The sequence below is a fragment of the Bactrocera neohumeralis genome, chromosome 6 (genome assembly GCF_024586455.1).
Source record: "Bactrocera neohumeralis isolate Rockhampton chromosome 6, APGP_CSIRO_Bneo_wtdbg2-racon-allhic-juicebox.fasta_v2, whole genome shotgun sequence".
NCBI lineage: Eukaryota > Metazoa > Arthropoda > Insecta > Diptera > Tephritidae > Bactrocera > Bactrocera neohumeralis.
Window position 1 is genome coordinate 8,237,814 of NC_065923.1, and position 27,905 is coordinate 8,265,718.

At 39.0% G+C, this 27,905-nt stretch overlaps 1 protein-coding gene across 1 annotated transcript; it reads right to left on the reverse strand.

The window, feature by feature from the left end:
- On the reverse strand, positions 1 to 27,668 carry LOC126763677 (cadherin-23). Its single transcript, XM_050481397.1, has 9 exons — positions 27,545 to 27,668; positions 23,497 to 23,734; positions 5,751 to 6,115; positions 4,165 to 5,662; positions 3,848 to 4,109; positions 2,157 to 3,771; positions 1,791 to 2,093; positions 580 to 1,712; positions 1 to 519 (listed from the first exon to the last, which is right to left on the reverse strand). Exons 2-9 carry the CDS (start codon positions 23,720 to 23,722, stop codon positions 399 to 401), a joined length of 5,523 nt encoding a protein of 1,840 aa, XP_050337354.1. The 5' UTR covers positions 23,723 to 23,734; positions 27,545 to 27,668; the 3' UTR covers positions 1 to 398.
- Positions 27,669 to 27,905: the final 237 nt, after the last annotated feature.

Consider the following 27,905-nt stretch of genomic DNA (forward strand, 5'->3'; position numbering starts at 1 on the left):
TTTAGTTATTAGGTTTACTAGTTTATTTATTGAATAATTTTGCTTCCTTAGCTAACTAAGCGGACTTATTTACAAATAGAAGATATACGTTTTCTTAAATCTTATAAGAACTGACATGTTCCAGCTTAAAATCACTTAATATAGATTCTCAAGAACGTAAAAATAAGATAATAAACATATAAACAATGAATCACAGGCATATTATTGTTTTTTACACATCGACTTAGTTCAATTAAATAAAATAATATGCGCAGTCTTGGTCACTAACCACAAGAATAGAGAGACTTAAAGACTTAGATATATTCCAATTAAAAGTATGCTCTTAAGACTAAGCTCGTCAACCATTTTAAGCGCTAATCTAATTAATATTTGCCTACACTAGTCCAAATGACTGGTTGCTATGACAAGGGGCCGTAAATCGGTTCAGAATAGTAGAGCGTGGGCACACCCATGCCCACCGTGTACGGTTCTGTGGGAGCGCGGGAAGCTTGCAAGCTGCGTTTCGAGTGCTTTTTGTATCTGAAAGTGAAACGTAATTAAAGATTATATGGAACCTGTTCCTTTTCATAATTGACTTACTTCTTCTTTAGGCAACAAGCCGTGCAGGCCGCAACAATGGCCGCCAGACCTATGAAAGCTGCGAGTATGACCAGCCAGGTGCCCGCTGAGGTCATCATACTCGCCGCAACCTGCAGCTTACGTACCGAACACAGTTCCACCTCACTCACACCGTACTCGACGTATGTATCGAATAGTTCTTGCTTCATTTGCTCGGAATGCATGAGCTTCTGCATTTCTTGCAGTGAGATTGCCGCACCGTTTTTGAACATTTGGAAACAGGAACTGGTCGCTGTGAAATCCAACGTGTAATCGGCACGTGTCAACACCTGTGTATCGAGTATATGCAACTCCAAGCCGAGTGGCTTCAGCTTCTGTTGAAGTTGCTCTTGGAAGGGTCGTATGATACCTTGTATCTCGGACGGTGGTCGGGCGAAAACGAATTTCAGCAAGGATTTGTCTCGTATAACGAAAATTTTCAAATTGTTGAAGGTGTGACGTTTCACACGCTCCGAATTGTTGGCGCGTATCTTCATCTGGAAGTAACCATCTACATAGTCGGAGAAAGAGCCACCTGTGCGCAGCTCGCCGGTTCGGTTGTTAAGTGTGAATAGATTCTTGAGAGGTCGCGAGTCGATCTTGCGCGTGCGCTTGTAGAATTGTGGCACGAAAGTGACATTGTCAATGGAGTATACTATCGGCGGTGCTTCGGCATCAAGGTCAGTTGCGTGCACTGTGGTTATAACTGTATCGACTGGAACATTTATGCGTATGCCAATAGAGGCGTCCTTGTGGGTGAATTGCGGCAGATTATCGTCTATATCGATCACCTTGATTGTCAACTGAATGAGTGACAGATCATTGGGGTCGTACTCGTCGCCGACGAATGAGTGGTGGGGTTCACCAAGCTTCAAGCATTTCACCGTTAACGTATACGAGTCAACTGCTTCTCTATCAATTGGTCGGGTGGTTTTGATAATAGCTGCATTCTCCTCGGTGCGTTCGATGACGAATACATTCTCGTTATTTCCTTCTAATATCGAGTAATCTATAAGTGCATTAGCGCCGACATCTTCGTCAATGGCGCTAAAATTGCCGACAATCGTGCCTTCAGGCTCTTCCTCAAGTATGCTAAACGTCAGGGGTACAGCGTCCTTAAAAAAACAACATATGTAAATGTTAATTTAAAATAAACAATTAGGTCCATTTATATCTAGGAATGTAAGGCTTACAATTTCACGCGCAAAATGGGGCACATGATCATCTACGTCTATCACTGATATTTGTAGTATTCGTGTTACCGACTGGCGTGGCTGACCGTCATCCGAGACCTCCAATATTATGTTATACAGGTCTTTTTCCTCACGGTCCAACGATTGCAGCGTCGTAATAAGTCCAGTCTTTTCGTCAATCGCAAAAGACTCCGCATCTGCTGTGTCTTCCAAAATCTTATAAGAAAGCATACCGGAAGGCGTATTGGGATTATCAGGATCACTCGCTATGACTTGGAATACGGGTGAACCGATTGCAGAGTTCTGAAGTGTAGAACAGAAGTAAACACTTACCTAACTGAAAAATGAAAAAAAAGACTGGCTCACCTCTGTCACATTGGCCATCTGACCCAATTTAGGTGCCACAAAGTATGGTATACCATCATTGGCGCTCACGTCGCCTATGTAAACAATGACAGGCACGTCGGTTGCCAACGACTCTTGCTTAGGCACTTGATTACCGTTATCCTGCGCTCTTATCACCAGTTCATATGGCTGTGAACGCCCCTTACCAGTCAGTTCTCGTTTAGTCTTCACTTCACCGCTAACTGTGTTGATCTTAAACAAATCCTTTGCATCGCCCTCATCCAGCAGTTCATAACGCACTTCACCACCTGGTCCATCATCAGGATCATTGGCGTATACTTTCAGAACAAATGCATCGGTGGGCGCATTCTCGGGTATGACACCCGTGTAGTTGTTTTGACTAAATTCCGGCGCATTGTCGTTGACATCTAACACATCAATGGTCAAGTCAACGGTGCTTTGTTTGGCGTCTGTCGGCCGCCCTGGAGAATCTTCAGCTTTTACTTGCAGATAAATGTGGGGCGTACGTTCTCGATCTACAGTTTGGTTCGTGGCAATAACTATTTCGCCGGTGGTGCTGTTAATTTCAAAGAGTTCGGCGTATTCGCCTTGCAACGAATAGACGATTTTGTGATATCCGAGTCGTTGATCGCGTTCATTGAGAGCGGCGTCTTTGTCAATCGCCCTAACGTGTGCCACTTTCTCCGGATGCATTTTATTCTCAATAATGGTTGCCTTATAACTGGACTCCTCGAATATGGGACTGTTGTCATTTACATTTTCTACAGTGATATTAACTCTGGTTATGGTGGAACGTTGACCATCGGCAGATGTAGCTTTAATTTGGAAGTCAAACTCTGTCTTTCCTGTTTCGAGTGCTTCGTAATCTAAACGTTTTTTCAGTATGATTTCCCCTGTACGCTCATTGATTTGAAAGTATTCCAGTTCGTCGGGTTCAACAAGTTGAAAGCTAGTGATGGCTGTCTGGGTAACGGGATCTTCGGCTTGAAGTATAAAAAGCGCACTGTCGATCGGCATTTCTTCCTTTAGCACAATTTGTATTACTGGTTTCGAACTTGTCCAGCCTTTGTTCTTAAACACGGGATTTGTATCTTTGAAAGATTGGACATAAAATGTAACTTCAGTCGTGTCGATTTGCCCTTCTGGGTCCACTTCGGCGTTGAGATCGCGTACTTGTACAGTGAATGTGATTACGGCTGCCACATCATGTCTCAACATGCTGTTCACAAATATTTCACCAGTTCCACTATCGATGCGAAAGGCTTCCTCCGGTTTGTAGCTACTACGATTCGCTATACTTACACCGGCTTTTGTGGTAGCTTTCACTGTACCGCTTATGCTGTACTCCAGTTTGGAGAAAAGATCTTTGTCAATAGCGCGTACTTTGAGCACACTCTCACCCACCTCAGTACGCTCAGATACGTAACCCGCATAGCTGGCGTGCTCGAACTTGGGTTTCTCGTCGTTTATGTCTTTGACGTTCACATACACTGTGGTGGTGGCAGTTTCCGGTATGGGCGTTCCAGCGTCCACGGCGTTTACAGTTATTTCGAAACTATCCATGTTGGCATCGCGATCGATATGCGCGTGTGGAGAAACGGTAATAAGACCAGAACTGGAAAAAAGTACAAAGAGCAAACGACAGCCATATTAAAAATGCGCTAAACACTTAACCACTCAATTTATCTTACATTTCATCGATTTCGAAATTATCGTTTGCTCCCACAATACGATATCTCAGAAGTTCGTCAAGTCCATCGGGATCATGTGCCGAAACCATGGTCACATTATAACCGGAAGGCGCATTTTCGGGTATTGAAACACGATAGCTAGGAGGTCCGAGCACGGGAACGTTTTCGACATTCTGGAAGTGTCCCTTGAATATTGGACGCTGATTACCACTAATACCAACTCGTATTAAGACGCGTGTCGTATTCGTTAGGGGTGGAATACCTGCAATGTATGACATTTTATTAGAAGTTACAGTGTTGAGGCACACAGTACTTACCGAAATCGGTAGCTGAGATTACGAGCTCGTACTCGCCACGCTCGGTGTCCATGGACTTTGCCACCTTATGTAGCGTTATCTCACCAGTATCCTCATCGATTTGGAAGACGTTGCCTGAAATACTGTTCTCCGACACTATCGCATACTTAACACGTCCGCCACCCTGCGTCGGCCCATCATAATCATGAGCGCGTATGAAGAATTGGGGTTCGAAGCTCGCTGTGCCTTCGCGTATAATTCTGGTATACTCATCGCTTTCAAAAATTGGATAGTTGTCATTGACATCTAGCACGTCTACATAGAGAATTGCATTGGACTCGAGGCCACCACCATCTTTGGCTACAATAGTCAAACTATAACTGTTTTGTCTTTCATAGTCTAATGGCTTTTGCACGTGAAAGCCGCCAGTGTTGGGGTTCACAAAAAAGTTATCGGAGCCAAAACCTTTCAACAAATAAGTTATTTTTCCAAATTCATTGGAGTCTTTATCCGTTGCCTTAAACACGCCGAACTCTTCATTCATTGTGGCATTTTCCGGAACGGCAAATCGGTAAGTATTTTGTTCAAATATGGGCGAATTGTCATTGATGTCTTGCAAATTGACACGAACACCAGCTTTTGATTTCTCCTCCCCATTTACCGAAGCAACTAGCTCGAACTCAAATTGGCGCAGTGCAGCATCGTCAACGTCGTAATCGAGCTTAGTGGAGTTTAGAATGCGAACAACTACTGGTGTGCGACCCTGTGCTTCTTTGGGACTAACTGTGAATACACCTTTCGAGTTTTTGACATCTCTTAATGCCAACTCATAGCGACTATTATCACCCAAATCACGATCATCTACAAACACCGACAAACCCGGCAACGCCATGCCTTTACCCAAATTCTCTGGTATAGAAATATTAAAGTAGTCTTCATTGAACTCTGGTATATGATCATCCACATCATTGACCACAATCGTTACACGCGTGGTTGAGTAGTCGTCTTGCGGTTGACCGTCGACCAACTCCGTGGCGCGTACATTGAACACATACACACCACCATTTTGCAATATCTCCGGATTCTCACGATCCAATGGCACATTTGTGGTTTTCAGTATGGCAGTACCTTCTTTGGGATCACCAAATGGCTCCAACTCGAAGTGGCCGAAATGCTCATCATCAAGCGAAAGGGTGATGTCACGTGGTATGCCAACGTCACCGTCAACTGCTTTAATGGTCAATACGCTCACACCGGCCGGTGTGTTTTCCGCCACCGTGGCAGAGTATGGCGCACTCGTGAAGATCGGCGGTTGATCTTGCACGTCAACTACGTTGATCGAGACACTGGCGAATGAGGTCAGTCGGTTATCCAGAGCGCCATCGGACGCCGCCACAGTCATTATGTATGATGGACGGCTTTCGTAATCAAGCGGCTTTTTTAGCGTGACGCGCGCAGTGTAATTACCATCAGAGATACGTTCCGCACGCACATCGAACGTATCGCAAATATCATTCTCCTACGGGGTACACAAAAACAGGTTCAGTAAGTGAGTTGTTGTAATGTGCTTTTGATTTAATAACAATGAGTGCTACAATTGAACTAACCTGTACACATTTGATGGTCAAAATGGCATTGATGCCCTCATCACGATCGATGGCAATAATACGTGGTTTGATTTCCAATTCACCGCCCACCGCCAGTGATTCGCTAACACTTGCCGAATAGGGACGCCCAATGAAGGTCGGATGGTTGTCGTTGAAATCGCGCACTGGTATTTCACGTCGCAATGAGATCGTGTTTGGTTCGGTGCCATAGATGCCCTCATCCGTTATGCTAATGATCACTTCAATGGTGTCTTGCGTTTCGCGATCAAGTTCTTGTCGTAGGCGCACAACACCGGTTTCACGGTCAACTGAGAACACTGGCCCAGATATGCTGTACTTCAAACGGCTGCCCTCCGGGTCGATACCTGAAACCAAAGCAAAGAAACAGAGCAAGCAAAACAATGAGTGGCGAACATGAGAATTGGGACATCAACTTAAGATTTTTTCTTAGATAAACTTTTATTAGTAAGGTGGAAGAATAGTATGTACTCGTTTATGAAAGATGGTAAGTAAATTTATTGTTTTCTTCTGTGAAAATATTTCGTTTGCCATGTGAACTTAAAAAGTAAGTGGTAATAATTTATTAGATATCAGCTATCGCTTGTGAGCGATCACCAAATGGCTACGGTCCAGACAGGAAAATAGAACGGTTGCCGAACGGTTTAAAAATTACTCTTATGCATTCGATTAGTTTTCTGGCAATACTTGGTAATAGAGTAGCGCTTAACGGCATCAAAATACTCAATTATTTTGAAAAGTAGAAATATAGTGATCTTCATCACACGGTTTCTGTGTGTAATAGATCATCTTATCTCCGCCGGCAATATGCTGAGTGTAACGGAACAATAAAGGAGGTTCAGAGAATGAAACTAAATATTAAAACAGTAGAGTTCGAAAAAGCGTATTCTGTGAAGACAAAAAGGCGAATCCGAAATCATGCTTTTTCCAAAGTTGTCAATACTTTATTTTTACACACTATTGTGACCACCCTAATGACTCACAAATACACAAGTCGTGCGAATTATGCTAATTTACAAATTTCCCACAACCTTGTTCACACTTTTATTGGCTGGAAACTCGTTGCTCCATATTTTCATTGTCATTGTTCTACACTGGACTTATCGCCAGATTGCTGCCGTCACTTTGTCTTTGCGGGCGACTCAGCGGAAGCAGCGTGGAAATTATGCTACGCGTTGTACGGCAGTCAAAGTATAACTGCCGTCTTGGTTCCGTTCAGTTAAATTGAGATAACTTCGGTATAATTGATGGCTTCAGCTCATGCATCGCCACGAGAGTTCGTACCGTTGGAAAAATACACGTGGGTTGAGATAATGAACTTCATACTTTAAGGTGATAAAATAAATTGCGTTGGCTACTGATTTATTTTTAACTGTAAAAGAGAGTTCTCCTTATGAACCGTTAGAGATGTGGACCATTTTAATGTTGATTTATTGCAGGTTATGAATGGTGAATGACTATTTGTGGATTAAGTGCATTGCTTTGAGTAAAAGTGATTTCAAAAATTGGGTAGTCGATAAAGTCTTTTCGTATTTTGTCAATAGATGTCGTTGCAGTCGTATATCTCCAGTGCATCAATTTTGACTTCAAAGAATTCCTGCTCACGATTGCTGATCGGTTCGTGAGCTCCAAATCATCATCAGCATCGGCAGTAAGACCGCAAGAAATACAGTTATGGAGGCACTTAGTTGCAGAAGATTCACTTTAGTTTCAAAAAAGAGCTCATTTTAACTCGAGTGAAAGATAAACATTTTTTAACATCGAGGCTTACAAAAATGCATAGGTAGCTTCCAAGCCAAGCTTCGGTCACGCTGTTCACGTTCTTTTTTACAAATTTTGACAAATCGTAAATATGATTTTATAATCAGTGACATGCGCTGTCACACGAAATGTGTTAAGGTGGACTTATGCTCATATATCAAATAAAAAACAAACCCTAAACAATACATACAAACAAGTACATACACACAAGTTTGTAAGTGAGCCACATTGGATAGACAGAAATTATGCGATCATGAATCATGTTTCTTTCGGGGAGCAAACAAAAGAAAATGGAGCATGCGGTTTTTTATTATTTGTGACAACAAAAACACAACAAATGATCACAACGAAAACTGGTACAGCGATCAAGCTGAGGTGGGTTGTTGTTGCAACTGTCAAACCATGAACCGAACCTCAAAAGACTCCAAAGACCAAAGCAAGTACTGGCAAATTAGCCACGACGGAGTACAGAAAGCTTTTCGCCAACTTGCCGCTCAGTGGAAGGAAGGCGCGGGATGACACAAGCCAAGCAAAGCACGAAGTGTGTGCGAGTGGTGGCGGTATGGTTGGCCAACTTCCATGCAACGGAGATGTAAACACCCTGTACGATGGCCGGTTTGAATGCTTCTACCTTTGCGGTACAAAGAAATTACCAAATAAATAATAAAATCCAACAACAACAACATGACTAGACATACATAAATGTACCGAGAGTGCAGAAAAACAAAAATGTATGTAAGGCGAATGAATTTCTACGCGTTTCACACATTTTTCTCCGCAACGCTTTTCCCGCATGCAGCCAAATATTTACCAATAAATACAAATCCACATACATATCCATACATATGTATTGAATTTTATGTATGTATGTATTCTATAAATGGGGTTATCTCGTGCCCGCCGCTTTTGGTGTGGATGCCCAAAAGCAGCCAGCAATGCAGCGTCTGTCAATGCAGTTGAGCCGGCAGTGGCGCGCTTCCTCTTATGGCCATGTCTCTCCATGCCGTCGTATAAAGCTAAATACACGTGTACTTGCAGTGCTGCTCAGTTGTTTTGTATGATTTTGCGGACGAGTGCGAACAACTTTGTGGGCAATAACAGAGGCAACACTGCCAATCAGCACAGCCGCTGGCGTCCAACCAAGCGCCTAAGCGACTTGAAGGCTACTTTCTAATTATTTTCACTTTGCTTCCTCGCTTTAATCGCCAGTTGATTCATGGTTAATCTAATTGCTCTTCAATGAAAATAGATTTGTAAGCCCACTGAAGCAAGCTCTTCGTAACGTGTAATTATTAAGAGGTTTTTTTACGAAATCAATATGCTCATGTAGCTGCTTAATTGTTTAATCAAGTTTTAGTGAAAGGAGAAATACTTCAAGTCCTACATATATAACTAAGAGAGGGCTTCTTTTAAAAATAATTTTTCATTTCTGCTTTCTTCATTTGTTCCTTTGTTCCATAGGAACCCCACTCCTCGAATAAGAAAGATCGATTATTTTGCATGTCAAATTTTCATTTGCTTGATAAGGCATTAAATTCGAGACATATTAATTCTATATACTAGTATTCTAAAATATGTATATAATCCATTATATATGTATAAATGCGGAATTTTGGTTCCCCCCTTAATGATTTGAGCAGCCTCTGTTGTTATTTATATTTCAGAAAAAAAGTACATGATCTTCCTTTACATGATCACAATTAAAAATACTTTTTAGACCTCCATAAACATATGAAGGCTCATAACAGTACACTAATATTTTCGCATTTAATGTCCACATAAAACATCTTGACTCAACGTAATTTTGGAAACGCAGTATTGAACGTTGGTCACTTCAGCAGGATGAGGTAATCGAAACAGCCTCTAACAACCCATTCGCAAAATGGCTATAAACTAGTGTTATTAACACAAGAGCCAGTAAGATATCTTTGAAGTAATGGCTTCGAGGAAAAAAATTGCTAACAAAGTATTTTCGTATTCGACTACCCAATATAAGCCTGATCATCCAACCTAACATTAATTCCTTTCTCGAACAAGATATATGTAAGTATTTCCTTCAATATGGAAACAGTCATTTCTAAACCCTTTGCATAGAAGTAGAGTTAGGTTATACATTGAAAACTTTAGAGATATTGCAAAACTATCAGTTATAACTAAACGTTTTGAAGTTACCATTGCTGACCATATAACTTTTTCGATGTCTCCGTTAATTTCTTCTTCTCAGTATGGATTTCGTAAAGGCAAATCTTCTTAATTGGAGGATGGAGTCATGTGTAGAAGTTCACGCAAATGAGGAAAGTTCTCTGATCGCCATTCACTTGGGAGTGGCCAGAAACGATTCTTTTACACATGGCTCAAGCAGCTCACTACTTCCGGTCTTTGACCAATTATCCTCTGGGTAGCCCAAGAACATCCGTTCGAAGGCGAGCTAATGTGAGAAGGCGAAACATCCCCTGCATAGGGTTGTGCGCTGGGTTTGGGACCCGCCACGTAAAAAACACCCCCAATGAAAAGGAAAACACAGCCTCGGATGAGAAAGGCAAATCTACTCTAACAAATTTACTTGAATTTGTAAACCATATATCAATCTCTCAACTCTCCTACATAAACTTTATCTGCTGGGCTTTCTATCAAGATTTCTCGAATGGGTATCTTCTAATCTTTATAATAGAACACAACGAGTGATATTTGAGAATGCTCTTTCAGATCCAATTAATGTCTCATCAAGTGTTCCACAAGGTAGTCAACTCGGTCCGTTTCTGTTCTTGTTATTTATTAACGATATCTCTTCTATAATAGAATTGTTAAATATTTTATTTTATACCGATGACGTAAAGCTTTTTAAATCCATATACCTAATTTGATGAAAGGTGTCTGCTGCAAACAGACAGAAAAAATTTGGTTGCTTGGTGCGATAGAATTGCCATTGAATCTCAAAAAATGTAAGACAATTTGCTTTTCTCGTCGATCTGGGTTCCCCTCTCCTTATGTAATAAAATACTAGTGCAAGTTTTTATCTTTGTACATTTGTGAATTACTATGAACCCTATGCTTAATTTTAGTCTTCATATTGATGTCATAGTCTTGGAAGCAAAAGGAATTCTCAGTTTTGTTAAACGTTGGTATAAAGGATTTAGAGATCCGTATGTTACTAAAACACTTTTAAAACTTTGGTTAAACCTATATTTTAATATGGATCTGTTGTTTAGAAACATAATTACCAAATGCATTCTGACAAGTTAGAGTCGGTACAAAAAAAAATTTTACTTTTGGTCTAGGGCATTTTCGCGTCGATTGGACGATAGGAGGGTAATCGTTGGGTTATATTAATAACATATGTGTTGCTTACTATGCATAATATTGAAAACGCAGTTGTATCTAAATTAGCGAGTACTCTAGTATTTCAACTTTTAATTTATGTTAAAATTAACGGGTTATATTATCTAGCTGCCAGCTAATAGTCGAGTAGCTTTCCTCATGCGTGGCCAACAACTAATAAGTTGTTAAGAATTTTGATTTCATGCTTAGCGAAGCATACTGCGAAATTCATAATTTACTGAATTTCCACCTCTCCATACAAGGCGCTTTATTATCATTACTTAAACTAATAATAACAAGCTTCAACTACATACAAGTACCTTGTATGCGCGTGCGAATGTGAGGCTGTAAAATATAAATTTACACTTCGAAAAGGAAATGCGGCATTTGAAAAGATTTTGTGTCGACTCTCAACCATTCAGAACAGCTTGAAATTTTCCGACGTGTTTTAGAGTTTCTCTTAAAAATTCTGTTAATAAAATTTCTTGTCAAACAAATATACACGTGTATTTATGAATAGTCGGATTCTACATCCATCTAATAAGTGACCACATAACATATGGATGTATAGTATGTTACATAACATTACTTTTGGAACATTTCTTTCAAACTCATACTTTACTTGAAGTTGGAGCCGTTAATTGTATGTAATAATTTTTCACTCAGTGTACTTTTGCTCCAATTTCTTTAATGCTTCTGGCAACCTCATATTTTCAACCGGTATTTCTTTTGTTCGTGTTGTTTCCACTGGTTTAACACAAATTGTGCACCTTCGTGTATTTGTTAGAAGAAAGTGTGAAGCATAATCATGAATAATATCTTCTAGCTTATTTGTAACATCTGATTTCTTGTTGTTGTACTTGATGTACTTGTATGTATAATTGTGCTCCGTTATGTACTTATCCAGCAGTTATGCCGATATTACCGCTTAGTAAGTAAAAGATCATGAGGAGAAATTACTTTAGAACCTGTAAATTACGTAGAGCATGAAGTAATCAACTTTTTATCAAATTGGCAAATTAAAATACAATATTTGAAGGAGATTTACGTATTATGCAAGATTATATTAGAATTGTATATGATCCATAAAATTTTTTCTACTACATAACAGATTGTGTGGATTGCATCGAGGGCCAAACAGCGACTTCTTATTGATTTTAATATACCTATGTATTTAGTAATTTTACTTTACTAATAAATAAAATGATCGAACTACATATGTTTGTTAGCGGCTTTAGACCTAATAATGCACCTCTGTGACTAACGGTATTGCGATCGACCGCAACACGAGCGGGTGGGATAGATCCAGAGAGCTGAAGAGTGAAGCGAGACGCATATGCAGGCAAAAAAAGAAAGAGAACGAGATGCGTAAGTATGAAAAGCTTAAGAAGCTAGCCGGCAGGGATAATTCTCGAAAATTCTACGAAAAGATGCGGCGACTAACGAAAGGTTTCACGACCGGAGAACACTCTTGTAGGACCCAAAGGGGTGATCTAGCAGCTGATGTCCAGAGCATACTGAAGTTATGGAGGGAACACTTCTTCAGCCTGCAGAACGGCAGAGAAAGTGTAACATTTGGAGATGATGAAACCAATTTCCCAATCGATCAGGATGGAATAGATGTTCCATTGCCCGATGATGAAATTCGAATAGCAATTACCAGCCCGAAGAACAAAGGCAAAGTAGCTGCCTTTATGACGCGATTTCTGAATTTGGTATCCCCGCAAAACTAAAACGGCTGTGTAAACTGACGTTGAGCAATACCAAAAGTTTGTCAGGATCGGAAAGGACTTCTCTGAGCCGTTCAATACCAAGCAAGGTTTCAGACAAGAGCACTACCGATCGTATGACTTCTTTTACCCATTGCTGGAGAAAATAATACAGGCGAGAAGGTACAATCTTCTATAAGAGTATACAGTTGTTGGCGTTGGGTGATGATATTGATAATATTGTTCTCAACAACCACGCCATTAGTTCTGCTTTCTCTAGGTTGGATAAGGATCGCTTCCTTAATGGCTCTGGAGTGAACAAGGGCAAGACGAAATATCTTCTAACATCAAACAAACAGTCATCGCACTCGCGACTTGGCTCCAACGTCGTTTGACAGTCATAACTTCGAAGTCGTAGATAATTTCGTCTATCTTGGAACAAGCATTAACACCAACAACAACGTCAGTTTTGAAATCCAACGTAGAACAACTCTTGCCCACAGGTGCTACTTTGGACTGAGTAAACAAATGAAAAAGTAAACCAAACTCTACAAGTCACTCATCATCCCGTCTTGCAGAGTGGAGGCATGGACAATAACATCTTTTGATGAGTCGGCCATAGGAGGGTCCGAAAGAAATGTTTTGCGTAAGATTTATGGCATTTTGCATATAGGCAACGGTGGAGCGGTGAGCTGTACGAGATATACGACGACATGGATATAGTTCAGCGAATCACGAGACAGCGGACTCTTAATGCACAATGACCAAACTCTACAAGTCACTCATCATCCCTTCTTGCAGAGTGGAAGAGAACACTCCAGATTTAAAGGTTTTCGATTCAGTACCCGCCCGTGGAAGCAGAGGACAAGGAAGACCTTCACTTCGTTTGAAAGATCAGGTGGAGAAGGACCTGTCTACACTTGGCATCTCGAATTGGCGCCAAATAGCGAAAATCAGAAACGACGGACTCGCTGTTGTTAATTCAGCTATAAGCGCGTAAACGATGTTTACGCCAGTAAAAAAGAAGAAGAAGAATCCACATAAGCTACACCGAATTAAACTACTTCTTAATTGGCGTAGACACCGCTTACGCGATTATAGCCGAGTTAACAACAGCGCGCCAGTCGTTAATCATATATAAATTTCAATTCAATGAATATATAACAATATCTAATATAATATCAGTATTTAATTGGATTTTTTTTGTCGAACTTATCCCTATATTTACCTACAAATCGAATTCAATAATTTTCCCATAAATGTGGGAATTCTCATTGATATTTAAATGAGATGGCCCGATCTCGCACCCATTTGCATACGTACATATGTATGTATGTAAAACACAGCAAGCACGTGGACACTCGTGCATGTGTACGTGATATATGGACGCAACTAACTGTACGTGCATTGTGACTTCAGACAATGAGGTGTCTGTCTATGTGTTAACATTAAATTTCATTGCATAATTATTTAATTTGCTGCTGGCTGATGGACGCGGCCGATTTGCACGCCTCGTTTAAGCACCGCTTGACACATTACGACGCATTGAGACCATAATTATTACAACATGAATACTATGAAATAGGCGTGTAAATGTGTCTTTATCCAGCGAGTCATCTACATATCTGTGGTGCTTCAGATAATGAAGACAACAAAGCTGATGTCTTTCTAAGGCAGCAATGAGAAAATACAAATTATACACCACTCACATGCCCACTGTGTGTGTGTGTGTGTGTGTGTATGTGGTTGCACAGCAATGCGGCAGTGGAGCACACCACGGCGACGTGACTTAATAAGCAAGTGACAAGCTGCCGGAGTGACGGAGCGCTAAACTGACAGCTTGACAAACTGGCAGAGCGACCGTGTGCCAGTGGCGGCACTACTCATTGCTCTCATTGTCCGAAGTAAACCACAAATGGGTGAGTGAGTGTGTGCGCACGCGCTGACGCACAACGCAGACAGCGAATCTGCCACCGGCTCCAGCCGCAGCCGCCGTGTGTGCGACTAACCTGCACTCCCTGCAGCTGAAATGGAAAGTGGAAAAGCTGACAAAACAAAGTAAAATAATGGAAAATGGAAAATATGTTAATAATAGGTAGCAAACACACCGCCGAGCAGCGCGAGACGTTGCGCCAAGGCGGTTGTTAAGATAAAATGTGCGATGGAGTCAGCGAGACACAAATAAGTAAACAGAAACCGGCTGCAGAGGAAGTGTGTTGATGAATTAATTTGCGGCAACAGGTTGTTTGTGTAGCTATGATGCAACAAATGAAAAAGTATATAAAATAAAGGAGGAACGCCATAAAAATTCGCAGCCAAATATGTAATTGAAATAAGCTTCCACAAGTTGCATTTTCCCAGGCTTTAGACATTTTTGTAAACAAACATTTGTTTTTACCATATATGTATGTATATATAGGAAGGCTTGTTGAAGTAATGCGAATGGTAGTTGGCATTATTTTGATCTGAAGAGCAACCATTTATACAAATGCTGGTAGTCGAAAAAGTCTTTTCGTATTTTGTCAATAGATGTCGTTCCAGTCGTATATCTCCAGCGCTACCAATCACATTGTGTCATGCCATACAGTGTTGGAAAGGTGAGATTTTAAGCTTCATTTCTCAAAAAAAAAATTAAATTTGAACATCGAAAGATTACCACTTATTTGAAAGGTGTTAAGACAACTTGGAATATGTGTTCATTCTACCCTTCCCCACTACCTACTCAACGATTTTCGATTTTCCCACAGTAGCTGGCTAACATAAAGAACTACAATTAATGTTTTTGTTCCAAATCAGCAATCAGCATTCTAATAAATATACATGAGTTCGCTACCAATACCATTGTATATGTATGTATGTATGTATGTGTATGTACGTGTGCTAATTAAAATGCACCTTGCAACGCAACAGAACGCTGCGCTTGCTTGCCGTAATCAGCGGCAGTAAAAATGCAATGCGGCAAGCTCTCACATTACGAGTTCGTAATTCGACAATGTGCCATGTACATATGTGCCTGTATGTGTGCGATTATGTAAATATGTAAATGCGCTTGCGCATTCGAAGGTATTTTTTTATGTGGAAAAGAAGTTTACGCAAATATTTTGCATGCTTCTTTCGCAAATGGTTTTTATACTCTTGCAACCTGTTGCTACCGAGTATAATAGTTTTTTTTATCCTAATAGTTGTACGTATCAACTAAAACTAAGCGAGATAGATATAGTGTTAAAAATATATATTATATATAAACGAGCAGGATGACGAGACGAGTTAAAATCCCGGTCACTGTCTGTCTGTCCGTCTATGCAAGCTGTAACTTGAGTAAAAATTGAGATATCCTAATGAAATTTAGTTCGCGTGTTCCTTAGCAAAAAGTAAGGACGAACTCGTAAATAGGCGTAATCGGATCCCTGACACGCCCACAAAACGCCAAAGATATCAAATACCATAAGTAAGCACAAAATTAAGATATTTAACTTTAACTTGGCACTGGCAATCGCAGATGCAAGAGGTATTGTGGAAAAAAAAATTTTGTAAAAGTGGGCATGACTACGCCGCTAATAAGTTAAATGTACATATCTCTTAAGCCACTAAAGATATAATAATCAAATTCGTCCAGCACAAATACTATAAGAACTCCCATCGACAATGTAAAAAGCGATAAAAGCCATAACGGTACTGTTAAAAACTACTAAAATCGAGATAAACTAAACAGCAACTAAATACGCCAGAGACGTTAAATTTTGCCCCCGAGATGGTATGAGAGAGTGTTTTGAGAGCCGGAGCAAAAAACGGACAATGGGCGTGGCACCGGCCATTTTTGGGTTAAATAACATATCTTTCGACCTGCCTAACCGATTTCAACAAAATTTTGTACATGGCATTCCTTCGATATTCCAATGCTAGGGTGTAAGAAGAGACGAAAAGGGACTACATCCACGCCTACTTTCCATATAACACAATTTTAAATTCCACTTGCAACTTTGAGCACACAAATCATTTATGAATTAATATATCAGAGATATATAATTGAAATTCAGAGAAAATCTTTTCCTCATAGTAGTTTAACCGTGTGCTACAAATGGGTTGAATCGGGTCAATACTTCTCTTGGTTGCCATTTTTCTTATAACGGTGCATATTTGTGCCTAGAAAAAAATAAAATCGGGTGAATGCCCGTCACAGACCCCATATAACCAACAAGCCTTATGTGCTTGAAGGTACTGGCTTTAATTCTTGCAAGTTATTAGAGTATAAAACGTTCGGTATCTCTCGAACTTAGCCCTTCCTTATGTGCTTTATACTTGTTGCTGTATTTCATAACTTTTGTACGGTAGTTGTTGCAGATTAGTTCTATTTTGAAACCTGCTTACAAAGCCGTAATTGTAAATAATCCACATAGTTGCGCCACCGCCTGGGATTGACACACTTTGATTTCTAAATACTTACATACATACTTAGAAACACTAAAATGTCGGTACTTTTATTAAATATTTTTTTCTTCTTAAGAAAGAATCATTAAAATTGAATGTAAGTCTCCTTTTGAGTTCAATGACTTCGAAGTGTCTCGTTGCTTCAAGTAAAATTGCTCTCTTGGAGCAGCATTTTTAATTGCTGACCCATTGGCTCTTTACCAACTAACCCTGACTTTATTTCATTGAACTAAACTGCTCTGCTTTTTAGTGATCGCAGTGTTGCGTTATGAGGCCCCTAAAATCCCAAGTGAAGTCAAAAAAAAAAATTTGCGAAAAATTTCTTTTCAAAGATTTTGCTGAAAGAGTTGCTCTTAATGGCGGTAAAGGTTCGAAGGCTTATATTTTATCACTTCGTGTGCATATAACTTTATTGAAAACTAACAATCTTCTCAACAATATCTCCATGAGAAATTTTTACATAGCTTAATATGGCGCAATATTACCTCGAAATTTTCTTTCTTAAATCAATTTTATTAAATAACAAGTAAGGAAGGGCTAAGTTCGGGTGTCACCGAACATTTTATACTCTCGCATGATAAAGTGATAATCGAGATTTCATTATCCGTCATTTACATATTTTTCAAATACCGTATTTGTGTAAAGTTTTATTCCGCTGTCATCAATGGTTCCTAATGTATATATGTATATATTATACAGAAAGGCATCAGATGGCATTCAAAACAGCGTTATATTGGAAGAAGGCGTGGTTGTGAACCGATACCCATATTTCGTACATATCATCAGGGTGTTAAGAAAATATTATATACCAAATTTCATTGAAATCGGTCCAGTAGTTTCTGAGATATGGTTTTTGGTCCATAAGTGGGTGACGCCACGTCCATTTTCAATTTAAAAAAAAAAGGCCTGGGTTCAGCTTCCTCCTGCCATTTCTTCCGTAAAATTTAGTGTTTCTGACGTTTTTCGTTAGTCTGTTAACGCACTTTTAGTGATTTTCAACATAACCTTTGTATGGGAGGTGGGCGTGGTTATTATCCGATTTCTCCCATTTTTAAACTGTATATGGAAATGCCTGAAGGAAACGACTCTGTGAGTTTGGTCGACATAGCTATAGTAGTTTCCGAGATATGTACAAAAAACTTTGTAAGGGGCGGGGCCACGCCCACTTTTCCAAAAAAATTACGTCCAAATATGCCCAACCCTATTGCGATCCTTTGTGCCAAATTTCACTTTAATATCTTTATTTATGGCTTAGTTATGACACTTATAGGTTTTCGGTTTTCGCCATTTTGTGGGCGTGGCAGTTAACCGATTTTGCCCATCTTCGAACTTAACCTTCTTATGGAGCCAAGAAATACGTGTACCAAGTTTCATCATGATATCTCAATTTTTACTCAAGTTACAGCTTGTACGGACGGACAGACGGATGGACAGACGAACGGACAGACGGACGGGACAGACGGTCAGACAGACATCCGGATTTCAACTTTACTCGTCACCCTGATCACTTTGGTATATATAACCCTATATCTGACTCTTTTAGTTTTAGGACTTAAAAACAACCGTTATGTGAACAAAACTAAATACTTCCTTAGCAACTTTGTTGAAAAAAATAGGTAAGAACTTTAAACTTTTTAAGTTTTAACCATTCGCATATGTCGCCGAACAATTCCTAAACTAGTTAAAATCGTTCAATCTTCAACATGATGACGCTATTAACACATAATGGCACCGTGACAGATTTTCGTTTCGTCACTCAATTCCGTTGCAGTCATTTGACACCGCTAACGGCGCTGAGAACGTTTAAATAAAAAGTTAATTTTAGAAACTATTTGCGAAATGTTTACTAATGTGTATATTTTCTGATACACACAATCACGTAATTTATTTCACTTCCAGAAATTCCGAATTGCAAAAATTTTCACATTATTTAATTTTAAGTTTTTTACCTCAATATTATTACAAAACCACATAAAAAGAGTAATTCCAACAATTACGTTTAAACATTAATTGTCAAGCTCTATTTGCAAGCAGCAGCCGTTGTGTGTGTGTATGTGTCAGCTTTGTGTGTGCTGTGCGAGTACTTACTTCACATAACTCACGTAATTAGATCTCAAAAATTCGCTGAGTTTGTGAGTTTGCTTTGAATTTTGCGTCGGTCCAACTCCCAAACTGGTTTATTTAATTTTTGTTTATTTTTTTTTTGTTTTTTTTTTTATTTATTATTTTGTTATTGCATTTGGTGCACCTACACGATTAACCTTGTGGCGCTACGTTTATTTTACTGGAGTTGTGTGACTTTTGTTTTCGAAAAGCCAATGTGCACAAGACACACATTCACACATACATATGCGCACATATTGAATTTTTATGCGCTCTTGGCTTAAATCCGAGCTCACAATCAATTTGGCAAATATGATTTATTTTAAGGAGTGCTCTGAAATTAATCATGATTTGTTCGTGAAAGTTTTTCTGGTGTAAATAATTTGAAATGGTCTTGTTGTTTGTAGCGCAGAGTGATTAGTTGGTTTGAATTGTTTGCGAGTAGTTTTGTATTGCAAAATATTTAGAATGTTAAAAAACGTATGAAATGGAATTCAGCTTATTTGTGCCTTATGGAAATGTTTGTACTTAATTTCTAAGTTCCAATTGAACTCCCTTCACTAAAAGCAACAAAAAATATTTTTTTTTTTTTGAATTAATTTTATTCTCTAGAAGCGAAAATACAAATTGAAGTCAAATATAAATTCTGACAAAGAAGTACACGGAAATTGTAATTTGAATTTCCCGGGTAAATAACATTTCAAAAAAAATTTATTTTGCTAAGTTGGTCGGATTCTCCTCAATTACTACATATCCCAAATATGAGCGCGATCTGACAACCAGCTTATTTACAGCAGCTGCTTAAGTCGGTACATCTCAGTAGTGCATTGCGATTATTACAATGGATAAAAATATCGAACAAAGAATTTGTCTCAAATTTTGTATTTCTAACCAAATTTCGTGTGCGTAATCATTGCGAATGTTGGAAAAGGCTTATGAAGATTCAGTTTTATCAAAAGTAATATAAAGACTTCAAAGACTGTCGAAAGATCTATGAATACATGTCTCGTTCTGGACAACCTTCGACCTCTTCAACCGATGAAAATATTAAAAAATATATAAAAAGGAAATGCTGCTTGGAAATCGTCAAGCAAGTGTTAGAGAGATGGCAAGAGAGCTGGATATTTTCAGTACGAAATGCCTTTTGATCGACTCGTCCGAATAAAGCTGATTTTTTTTTCAAAAAAAGTACCATAAACGGGTCTCTTTGTACATGCTTGATCGTGCGAATTCCGATCGCACAATCATATAGAGCATTATAACTGCCGCTGAGACATGGGCTCTTGCGATTGACATGCAAACAAGTCAACAATCATCGGAATGGAAAGAAAGATTCGAGCCGAAGCCAAAAAAAACCATGCCAGAGCTGCTCAAAAATCAAGGTGATGCTCATTGTTTTGTTCAATTTTCGTGGTTTGATGCATCACAAATTTGTTCCGGAGGGATAGACGGTCAATAAGGTTTTCTATTTGGCCGTATTGATGGGCTTGCGTGAGAACATTCGTCAAACACGGCCAGAATCGTGGAACATGGATTTTACACGATGATAATGCACCATCTCATGGAGCTACGATTGTGTCCGAATTTAAAGCCAAAACCCCAATGAATACCATCGACCAACCACCGTGTTCACCAGATTTGGCTACATGTGATTTTTTCTTCTTCCCCAAATTAAAATTGCTGCTGCGTGAAACCCGTTTTCAGTCAACGAAAAAGGTTAAACAAAATTCGCTGAAGGAACAGAAGGCCATCCCAAAAAGGGCTTATGAAAAGTGTTTCGAGGGCAGGAAAACTCGCTGGCATAAGAGTATTACATTTAGTAAGGATGTCAGATATACCTACATATATGTACATGTGTATATGAGTGACAAGTGATACTCATATTCTATCCATTCAAATATCATTATTTTACAAGCAACTACTACAAACATATGCATAATCGTGTGTAAAACCCAGCAAGTGCTAGGCAGCACAGCTTGAAATCCGCATTATACAAGCCATAATGCTTGCGCCACTAGGCCAAACCACATCATAACCCAGTTATGACAGAACAATGCCTCGCATGCGCTTTTGTAATTAATTTTATACTCTTTGCCCACTTGCTTTGCGTTGCTGTTCTTTGTGGCATGAAGATAGCCAAGGAAATTGTTGTAATACTTAAAGTAGAGAAAAAACTTTGTATGAAACATTAAAAATATATTATTATACATATGAATATGTATGTATGTGTGTGATGAAATTTCAGGGGGGTCTCAAGCACCTTTCTATTTTCATTTTCCTGCGCGATCTTGGAGGCGAATTGCGTTGAGTGAAAGCTGACCAAAATTAAAAATTACTTCAAGTCATTTTCAGAAGTTTTTCTTCAAGCATTTACGTATGCACACACATACACAGAGAGGTGTTTACATTGCTACAAAAGTAGGTGCTCAAGTGAACTTTTACCTGCCAGCGGCGACTGGCTTTAAAGTTGTTGTGATAGTCAGCTGGGGGGCAGAAGGCCTTACGCGAGAAATTTGCTGAGTGTGCATTTATTTGAGACGTGCTTTTTCGAAAATTCTTCTCGCCGTTGTTGGCATGCGAGGTTTTCTGTGCTTGTGTATGAATGCACTTTAAATAGTGATGTTTTTGTTATTGCCGCTTATTTACTTTTTAAGTTGATTGTTTTGGCAGCAAACTTCATTTGACCTCTGCCACATCATCATCGAGAAAGCTGGAATTCTCAACATATTTTTGGCAGCACAGAGATGTGATAAATTCTACATTTACTGTGAAATGAAGTTACTAACCCGTCTCGAGCTTTTCAAGGCATTTTTGATCCCACCATATATACTGATCTTTAGGAGCAGAAAGGCAACACAAACACCAAATTATAAGCTTTGGCAATTCTTCTCACATACAGCGGCAAACGGCTCCACCAATTAGAAATATACCAGGTTGTTCATCAACACAAGAAATCATAGCCAAAATACAGGATATGGTTTTGGAAGATCGTCGATTGACTGAGAGAGATATCATTAGGCAGTGTGAGCCATTTTTTAAGTTAAATTTTGAGGTTTAGAAAGCTTTGTGCTCAATGAGTGCCGCATTCGCTAACAATGAAACAAAAACACATTCGAATGCGACTTTCTCAGCAACATTTGGAGCGTTTTAAAAAGGATAAAGTGGATTTTGTGCGTCGATTCATCACTATGGATGAGACTTGGGTCTGTCTATCACCATGATCTGGAATCAAAACAAGAAGCTAACGAGTGGTGTGAACCTGGTTGTTCGGCTTCGAAACGAGTTCATGTCCGAAAATCGGTGAAGAAGGTTATGGCATCAGTTTTTTTGGGGTGCGAGAATAATTTTGTTTGTGGATTACTTGCAAACTGGTAAGACAATAAATTCTGAATATTATTGCAACCTGTTGGACCAGTTGTAGGAGAAAATTCGAGAAAAAAGACGCGGTTTGTAGAAGTTCTTTTTCATCAGGGCAATGCACCGTGTCACAAGAGTTTGTTGACAATAGTTAAAATCCATGAATTAAAATTCTAATTGTTGAAACATCCACTCTATTTGCCAGATTTGGATCTTACTGACTTCCAAATGTTTCCAGAACTCAAAAAATTTATGCGTGGCAAGGTTTTTCATCAAATGTTATGAACTCGGCTGTTGAAGCGTATCTTGCAGACCTTCCGGATTCTCATTTCAGGGATGGGATCCACAGATTGGAGGAACGTTGGAGCAAGTGTATTAATGTTCAGGGAGATTATACTGAATAATAAAGTGTATTTTGAATCATAAAATTGTGTTTTTCTTATCAAACGACGAAACTTATTGAACAAGTAGGTATTATATTACCGTCTGTGTAAATAAGTAATGCTAAAGTTTTGTGTTAGATGTGTCCAAGTACCGATTGTCAAAGAAAACGGTCAAAAAATGATAACTTGATTATTGCGCAGCCAAAAATTTTCAAAATAATTTAAAGCCTTCAACTAACGAGTTCTGTTGAAACGTAGAATTTGTCTGAATGTAATTGCAGCACAAATTCATTACAAATACGATGGATATGAAAAACCATTAAAAATTCACTAAAAACTGGTTGCGATGGCGAAACTTGGTGCAAGAACATGCCCGCCATGGCGAAGCATAGAAACAACTGCGCAGCTAAGTCCAAAAGCCGGACGATGGCGCCGACAGGTGCTTGCAACAAGCTAAGCCCTGAGCCATTGGTCAGACACACACACACACACATCAATGTGCGCTTAAATACCAGCTTTTATAGACACCCGTCGTAATTACCGTGTTTGTGGTTAGGTGTGTTTGTGTGTGCGTGTTCGTGCTGTGCGCATTCGTTAGCACTCACTTATGCGAATGTCATTAAATGTAAATATGGCTAAATCATAAATTAACAACAGGAACCGACTTACCGCGCAACTGATACACCGGACTGCCGACTGGCGTGTTCTCGAGCAAACTGAAACGTGACATATCGCCACTGCCGGGCACGAAGTGTGGCGGTTGATTTTGCGTCTGCGCATGCGCCCCGTGCGCGGACAGTTGCAGCAGCAGTAGAAAAGCGGCCCATACCGTGGCACTCCACTTGGCGCGATGGCGATGGCGCCCGTAGGACGACGTTGGCGAGGAATTTCGCATTTTGCTGCACCTCTGCGGGGGGTAAGAGGCAAGAAAACTTTTTCTGAATTATTTTGTATTGAGACAATTTTGAAATAAAACTTTTATTATAGAATATTTTTGGTCTAATGCATTTCTAAGCACTGCGCAGCAACGGTTTTTATTTTAGGTTATGGAGCTTGTCAAAATTTCTCGAAATTAAAGTATTTTTTCAGTTAAAGTGGTTTTACATTAAATTTTTATTGTATTAACTTTACTCTTGAGCAGAGTTAATGAATATTTTTGTCACACGCTCACTGTTTGCCGTAATCGCGCACTCCGCGAGTTCAACATTCTTGTCTTTGCTTCTTTGCTGGTGTTAACCTTGAGTTGTGATCTGATTTCATTGGCCAATGTACCGCGAGTGGCACACTCTTATGTTTGTTATTGTTTTCTATGCATTTTATTCACATTTTCCACTTGTGTTGTTATTTTCTCAGACAATCTGGTTGTGGAGCTTTACTGGTCATTGCTTTCAATCAGTGAAGTCACGATTTGTTTTTTAGTTGTTATTTCAAATGTGTTTCTGTTTCAATTAACGCTGGTTGAATTCGTATTGAAGCGAGTAATTACGGATTATTTACATAACGTGGTTCAACTTGAGCACATGCAAGACTTGATTTGCATGTTGGTCTCACCACATTCTTTAACGAATTGCATTCTGCGTTGTAAAATTTTATGGAAGATCGTGTTTGTCTGCATACTTATTGCAGCGACTGCCTACAGCTGTCGCTGGGCAATGTGGAACTTTAATTAGAAGTCGAATTGACACGACTTTAATTGGGTTCTGAGTGAGCCTATATAAAAATTGTTTTTATCTAACTAGAATGTTACACTTCCACAAATCGTGGCATCTCTTTGCTATTTAATAAGCTTTATTTTGGCCTAACAGTCTTCTATTGCATGGTTTTATCAATCATTAAGTTGCTTATTTTTAACTTTTTTATTTGACAAGATATCTTCATGATAAGATATTTTCGAATATATTGTTTAGATCAGACCTTTATAGTATATATTAGAATGAAATTTGAAGAAAGTACTGTGATCTGTTGTGCCCTTATAGCATAAAAATGCATCTGTGAAAGGTATTATAGCTTCGATGCTGCCGAAGTTAATAGTTTTTCTTTAGCGGCTCTGTCCTCTTGTATGCCTACAGACAGTATTAACGGTAATACCTGTTTTATTTCAGTGATTTAAGGTTTGTTAAACTCTTCCTCTGATTCATCAGAAAAGTACACACGAGGAACAGCCTTAGCAATGTCAACCGGAGATTTGTATTTTATTTGTCTTTTATGATTCTTCGATAAACCAATTTTTTCGAGTAGACAAATGATGACCTTGCTGATTATTTCATTATAGTTAAAATATCATTACTAAGAAAAAACGAACTATTTCTTTAAAGCCAATAAGAAAGAAAACTGTCTGTTGCGCCAATACAAAAATGTGATTGAAGAGTGTGAAGAATAACAGAACGCAATAGAACATTGACTATTTCCGAGAAAGTATTTCTCGGAAGCTTCAGAAAAAGCAATAAGATGATCATTTTAGGTTAAGGGTTCCCTAGCGTTAATAATAATAACTTCGAGAACATGATTATGATATGAAAAACATATTAGCAAATGTATCTTCGAATCGAGCCCATATAGCTCGTACCAACATACTACTGTGGGCAAAAGATAGTAAAACTTTTTAAATTGAATTTCGCGCGAAAACAATTCATCGGAATATTTCTTTCTAGGTTGGTATGACTGTCAGTGACAACTGTGTCAAATGTCACATGAAAAAAAAAATATTCAAAGAGGGTTGAGAACGCGTTGACGACGAACCACGTCCAGTACGGCCGTCAATATCAACTGCTGATCAATAGGTCAGTAACACAAAGAAATTGACGCTTGAGAATCGTCGATTAACTGTCAAAGACCTTACTCGCATCGGTGGATTATCGAAAGGATCAGTGGAATCCATTTCGAAAGATCAACATCGAGTTAACGTCTGTGAAATAATGCTTTTCGACAACCAGGATGTCATGAAACATATTATTACTGGCGATGAGTCTTGGATCTCTGCTTACGACTCAGAAACACATACCAATCGGCCGAATATTTTGGCAAATGTGAGCCGAAGCCGAAAACCCACTTCAAAGCAGGTCAAATCAAGGTTATATTGACAGCTTTCTTCGATTATAGAGGTGTGTGCACACCGAACTCCTTCCGACTGGTCAAACTGTCAACAAGGAATACTCTCAAGTGTGACTATGACCATGTAACTTCTGGCTATTCGGCAAACTCAACTACCGGGGAAACTGTTTTGAGTATTTGATGAGGCCGACATAAATTTTGAAGAATAAATTAAAATTTTAAAATAATGAAGAAAGTCTTACTATTTTTTGCCCAAAGTAGTAAGTACGTCATACCGTCGTCCAAGCATTATACCGTTTATTCACAACTGTGTAAATTGCTTTAATCTATGAGTAGCAAATTAAGACATGATTTAAGGCGTTGCTTGAGCACAGTGATACATCATTAACTTGAACCACATTTTCTATATTATTTCAGTAGTTGAAGTAAAAAACTACAATAAAGGAGATGACATTTTAAATCTTATTCTAACATTACTTCCATTGCGATCAATTTCCAACAAGCAGCAGTTCAATATTTGAGTTTGTGAATAAATTTATAAATCTTAAAGAATTCTCAAGGGAGCATAAAAGCTTCTTCAAACACACCACTTGGGTTCCTATTAAGCGCGATTTACTGTGTCTGTAGGCCACTCTCATATGCAAAACTGGCTGCTTTTTATGCGTGATCTTTCTATTATTTGTTTATGCCTTAATGATTTGAGCACCGACATAAAGCTTCGATTTGCAAATTGTGTGGAGAAAACAGCCGCGTTTTTTTGTTGTTTTCCCCATTAAGGTGCAGACTTGGCAAAAGCCAATAAAAGCGAGACTCATAAAGCAAACAGCAAATTTACGGTAAAATCGCGGTCATGCCAAGTCTTGGCTGCAGAAGAAAGCAACAGCCAGCAGCGCACAGCCTCCTCATCTTTCGCTGCGGCCGGACAACAAGAATGAGAATGAAAGGCACAAACAAGTTTTGCAACGAGAAATTTTGCGGCCTCTATAGCAGAATCGCTGCTTCGATAAACGCTCGCCGATAGTCACAACTACATGGTTGTGTATTCATATGTGTATTTGTGTAAAATGAAATTTCAAGTTTGAAAAAGCAAAGAAATTTTTACACAATTTGAATGTTTGGTTTCGCTGGATATTGGCAGTTAGAAGAAATTTCGAAGATTTGGATAGCTTGCGCAAAATTTCAAGCAATATGTAAATTTTTGCTTTTGCTTCGCTTCAAAAAACACTTGAATTTACTATTATGTTAGTAGCAGACTCGTTCTCAAATTATTATTATTTTTTTTAATTATTGTGTATTGCTCATTTGCGATTAAATAAAATTTGTTTTTATTTATTTCACTCCTTTTGCGTGAATCTTTTGCGCATGCGTCACCAAGTCACTACTTCGCCAGTTGAAACTCGATTTTGAACGCGCGGCTATTGATTTATGCAAATTGCTTTGAATATATTATTTCACTTCTATATTCTGAGTAGAAAATTGAATTTCAAAACAAAATTAATTTTCAATACTAGACACTCTCTCACTTCTCTGCTTTTTTGATATTGAACATATTTTCACATTTAGTTGCTGGTGTTGTTGTTTTGTGCAAAAACTTGATTTGCCTGACCGTCGTTTCGATTCTTTATTTTTTTTGTTTGTTTACTCTTACATATTTCAAGATTTTTACCTGCTTCCACAAACACACACACACACACTATACGATTTATGTCCACACTTTTGTTGTTGGTTTTGTTTTTGCTGATTTTATGTATGCACTTCGACCATCGATCACGAAAAGCACGTCCGCACGCCACGACTCATTCTCAAGCAATGTTGGTTACGCATTCGTGCCTCTTGCCTTAATACTCGCGCAAGACCGCTGCCAAGGTGCTCTGTGGTGTGGTGAATTTCATGCACAAGAAGTTGATCTTTAGGCTGAGAAATACTGGTTTCAAGTGGCAAAGTGTTTGTGTTTTGATAAGAAATAGCAATCGGCGAGCCTTTTAGTCACTAACGAAGTATTATTTATGGTGCGAAGTGCGTCTTGT